This window comes from Phaethon lepturus, unplaced genomic scaffold (assembly GCF_000687285.1).
Source record: "Phaethon lepturus isolate BGI_N335 unplaced genomic scaffold, ASM68728v1 scaffold10756, whole genome shotgun sequence".
NCBI lineage: Eukaryota > Metazoa > Chordata > Aves > Phaethontiformes > Phaethontidae > Phaethon > Phaethon lepturus.
This window is the reverse complement of record NW_010545554.1, coordinates 360-5,296: the sequence shown is the minus strand read 5'-3', so window position 1 is coordinate 5,296 and position 4,937 is coordinate 360. Positions and strand designations below refer to the sequence as shown.

The 4,937-nt window shown below is 40.7% G+C and overlaps 1 protein-coding gene across 1 annotated transcript; it reads left to right on the top strand.

The window, feature by feature from the left end:
• Positions 1 to 393: 393 nt before the first annotated feature.
• On the top strand, positions 394 to 3,177 carry FABP7 (fatty acid binding protein 7, brain). Its single transcript, XM_010288996.1, has 3 exons — positions 394 to 603; positions 1,229 to 1,330; positions 2,822 to 3,177. The coding sequence occupies exons 1-3, from the start codon at positions 394 to 396 to the stop codon at positions 2,870 to 2,872; spliced, it is 363 nt and encodes a 120-aa protein (XP_010287298.1). The 3' UTR covers positions 2,873 to 3,177.
• The last annotated feature ends 1,760 nt before the right edge of the window (positions 3,178 to 4,937 follow it).

Below are 4,937 nucleotides of genomic sequence, written 5' to 3'. Positions count from 1 at the left end.
CAGCCGGGGGGTGCCGGAGAAGATGCCCCGGGGTTAGGGAGAGCGGAATGAAAGAGGGGCAAATGCCGCCTGCTGATAAATCTTGAAATAAAAGGGGGGGAGGGGGAAATAATTATTTCGGAGCGCTGAGGAACTGAAACCCGCAGCAGCAGAAGCGAGTGCCGCCCGCTCCGCTGCCCTGCTCCTGAATTTGGGTGCCTTGTCGCGGTGCTGGAGGTGAGTGAGGATACAGAGCTACACCTGTGTGGAGGAGACTGCCTGTAGTATGGATACTTTAGGTGTAAGGGCACAGGCGAAGCAGAAAGTAGCATTTCATTGCGATAGCTTAAAGCTGTAGAGCGCGGGAAGAGATTTCTGTACCTGGGTGTGTGGCAAAAAAGATGAAAAAAGCGAATGTCTGATGGATTTCCCTTTTCCCTTGATGGTCTAGGAGTGGGGTTTGCCACACGGCAGGTGGGGAATGTGACTAAACCCACCGTGATTATCAGCAGCGAGGGGGACAAAGTAGTGATCAGGACTCAGAGCACTTTCAAAAATACAGAAATCAGCTTTAAACTTGGAGAGGAATTTGATGAAACTACCCCCGATGACAGAAACTGCAAAGTAAGTGAACTCTCGGGCTGCAGTGGCTTCTTTCTTCTCTTCTTCCTCCCCGCCCCCGAGGCTGTATCTTTGTGAGAGTCAAAGGAAAAAAAAAAAGGCACTTCTGCTACTGCCAGTTGTAGCACTGTGAAGGGCAGGGAAAAAAAGACAAGATTGCACCTTACTTTCCTGCTTGTGCCGTGTCTTGTCTGAAGCGCTGTGTTAGGTCGCCAGCCCCCTTCCAGAGTAGCAGAGTGGTGTTAGCTGCCCGCTTTTCGTTCAGTCCAAACATCATGTGGCATAACTTTTTCCAGTCAAAATGGGGAAATGCCTTCCTCCCTGCATCTTTGGGGGTTTAACATAAACGTTATCCCAAAGCACGTCTGAAACGGTGGTTCTTGTGAGTCTGGAACTCAGAGGAAACAACTTTTTTCATCCTTTGACACAAACAAGAATTGCATGGAGCTCATGCTTAAAATGAGGATGATTCATGGGCTTGGCTTTAAAATGGCTGGGACTACTTTATCATTCTAGATCCACATCCATCTATTGAAGAGAATTCAATAGAATAGTGCATGCTGAATGTGTGAGCAGACTCCCAAATACCCCAAACAAATGAATGTCTTTGTGTTTCTTGGTATCTCAGTCAGTTGTGACCCTGGACGGAGACAAGCTAGTGCATGTACAGAAGTGGGACGGCAAAGAAACAAACTTTGTGAGAGAAATAAAGGATGGCAAAATGGTAATGGTAAGTATAAAGCTCACTGAGCATTCATATATACCGCTCACACTCCTCACATTTCTCTCAAGCTTTACGAACAGACAGTGTTACTTGTATGCAAAACCTTAAACGAATTGGTGGGGAAAGCTAGCAGAGATTTTTTCAAATATTTATTTTGTTTTGTTTTGCATCTTTTACTGACAGCTGAAAATTTGCTAATGGTTTTAGGCAGGCCAGCTTGTGGATTTCCAGTGTATATGTTCTTTCTGGTGTTTGTGGAAATGCCTAAGCAAAAAAAAAAGTCCTGGTGAGCTGGAAACAATACAGAGTTCTTGATTATATAGACAATGATCTGTTGCCAGTGTTAATTTAGATTTCTTTAAAAACTTGTTTTTCATAGATATATATGCACACATAAATAATATTTAATTACACAGAACAAGTATTTCACTAGGAAATTACAATATTGCAGGAGTAATAGCATTTTCATAGTTCATAATAAAGGGTTTATTGCTCGTATCTTGTTAAAAACAATAATAAACAGCAATTGTGTGAAGAAAAGTCTTATTCTAAATTCACATTCTTTTCCCAACTCTTCAGGAACAAGAGTATGAGGTGAATAAATGGTGTAAGTTACTATAGCTAATGTATGCATATTTTTGGCACAGAGATGTAACTTTCAAAAAAAAAAAAACCCCTCTTCAGCTATATTAATTTATGTGACTTGGTTGTTGGAGAAAACCAGTTAGCTTGTTGTCTAAATACTTCAGAGAGTATCTGTATGGATGGAAACTTCCAAAGAATTAAAACCTTAAAGCATACAGTCAGTGCAACACAATGTGACAAGCAATTCAAGGGAAAATACGTGCTTTGTTTTTGGAAATAGCTACACACTTACGCAGAAAACCTTTTCCTTTCAAATTTGAACATGGTGAGATGCTGTGTTCCACTTCAGGAAATACCTCCATAACTCTCACACTGTAGTTAGTGTTCTGCACAACTGCAGCGACTAAAATATTTGGTACTTCTAGCTACATAAGTGCACAGAATGCATTTATTTTAATACAAGGTTCTCCAAGTATATGCCTACGCATAATAGTATAGAATATGGGTATCAAGGACTTGGATTGTTAGATTGCACATCTTGGAGTGTGATCAGCTTTGGGAAAATAAGTGTCAAATCTGTATTAAACAATTCTATATTTAAGAAATGATATTCACAAAAATGAGAAAAATTGAACAGCCATTTTTACCCTCACTTGAGTTGCCTTGTAAATGTGCATTATATGCTTCTTGGGTTTGAAAGTAGCAAGGAGAAAGTTACATTTATTATGGGAACAATAACTAAGGTTTTGCTGCCTCTTCATTTAAAATATCAATAATCTAGACAGATTTGTTTTTCTATAAATTAAATCATGTAAACCAACCTTGCTCTAGCATAGGCTTCTTCATATGTGTTAAGTCATTACAGAAGATGGTCCAGCATCTAACACGTCTGTCTCTTCCTTGAACTTGCAGACTCTCACCTTTGGTGATGTGGTTGCTGTTCGCCACTATGAGAAAGCGTAGAGTTTACCTGACCTCTGTCCAGATGTTACTTCTGCTGGATGGATTAATGTACCGTCCATAACCGAACGTAGCTAAAATGCACATTTCTGTCTTGAGAGGTTAATAAAGAGTTGGGGGTGTGTGTGTGTTTTTTAAAAAAAACTTTATGCCATCAAATTGGCAAGCTTGTGCTGTATAGTAAAACAGGTTGAACTTGGCATTAAATTTCTGAAAGAATTTGCCTCTCTCTACAGTAAATGGAACATATTTGAATTGTTTTGGAATGCAGATCAAATAGAAATTAAAAAGTTTTTTAAACCTGTTCTCCTTTTGCATTTAATCAGCTAGTATTCCAGTGTTCTGGAGGGAGTTGTTGAAAGTTCCTTTTTTCCAAGTTGAACAACAGAAAAGCATGTGGTACTTTGCGCTGCTGCAGCCTCTCTGTGGTGTAGAGTTCATAGAAAATGAAAAATTGCCTTTGCTCTAGTTCAGTGGCATCTTTTTTTGCTGGAGAAATTTAAAGCCCCTGTCTTTATCTGTCTAGGCAGAGAAGTGAGAGGCTGCAGCCAGTTTCATCTCCTCTCTTCACTGGTAACTTGTTCCAGTGCATGCGAAGGTCAATAGATAGGCAGCCTTCAATATCAGGGGGATCCTGTAGGTTTGGTTTTGATAGTTATGAGAGTTTTTCATTTGTTTTGGTGGGGTCGTTTGGGGTTTTTTTTTTTGTAATAGACAAAAGATTGATGTAAATCAAAGTGCAAAGCTTGAATTATTTCACAGGGTCAGAGGAAAGGACTGACATGATAAAGGGCACAACTGGGGGAACCTAAAGTACAAAGCTTATCTTTCTCCACAGGGGTGGGAGGAAAACGAAGGGAAAACAGTGCAAGACAGACCTTCTGAGATTCCCCTCCCTGAGCTGTAGTTTCATAGCTAATATATACAGGAGGTAAAAATATGCACTGTGAGCAATTAAAATAAAACGCTGCTTAGAAGAGATAAATTAAAACGCTCTTTTCTGAAGAATTTCCCTAAAAGACCAGGGTGGGAAAAACTGCCTTGTACTACATTATTAGGAAAATTGAAACAGGTTACTGGCAGCATGGAGGAGCTTGTTTGGAGAGCACATGTTTTTTGACACTGACTCAGGGACTCAACACAGAGGTGTAGCTACCTACAGCCTTTCAAACAAGCAGAGCTGAGCTGTGGCTTTAGCAGGTCCGTACTCTGGGGGTGTATGGCTGCAGAGGCAGGTGCGGGAGGGGTGTCCTGCCCGACTTCCTGGGCCTAATACTGCCCTGTGCGGATCCTTCAGATCTGCCACGTGGTATCGCGGGAAGTGGCTTCTTGCTTCCCTGGGTATCTCATCTCACTCATCTGAAAGAAGTTCAGATGTAACTATGGCACCACCCAACCAACACAAATATGAAATTTAATGTTACTAGCTTTACTTTTTTCACAAAGAAGCTGCCTGAAAGGAACATGCAAGTCTGTTTTCTCTTGCGGGAAACACTATACATCTAGAAGACACAGTCCTTAATTATGAACCATTATAAATTATGTTTTATTTGGTGGATATCGAGAGTTTTTAAAATCTAAGAGCTAAGTTTTTTCATCAGAGAAATGAAAAGCAGAACTTGTTCCAGTGGTATGGGGAGCTGCAGTCTCTATGTTTTGGGCTGCTTCAGCTGATATAGTGCAAGTTATGTTTAAACAGCATTTTTTGCCATTTGGTTTTATTTAACCCTCAGCTTCAATATCTAATACAGCTTTCATCTGCTTCTCCTCTGCTGCTGCCTCTTTGCCCACAGATGCATTTGCTACAACTGTCCTTCCCAGCGACCCCTTCCCCTCAGAAAGGTGGGAGCAGCTGCTTTTCTTTTGTCACTGGGAAAAACAGACTTGGGTCCCCAAGTACCAGAATTCATCTTCATGACAAGTGATTCCTGGGGTCATGAATTATAAGGATAAGGTTTTTATCAAATAGGAGGAAAGGAATGCAGAGACAGATTGTTAAGACTTGGTTTACAAATAAACCCTGAAAGGTAAGTATTTTACATTACAGTCACTTTTAAACAAAGGCTAC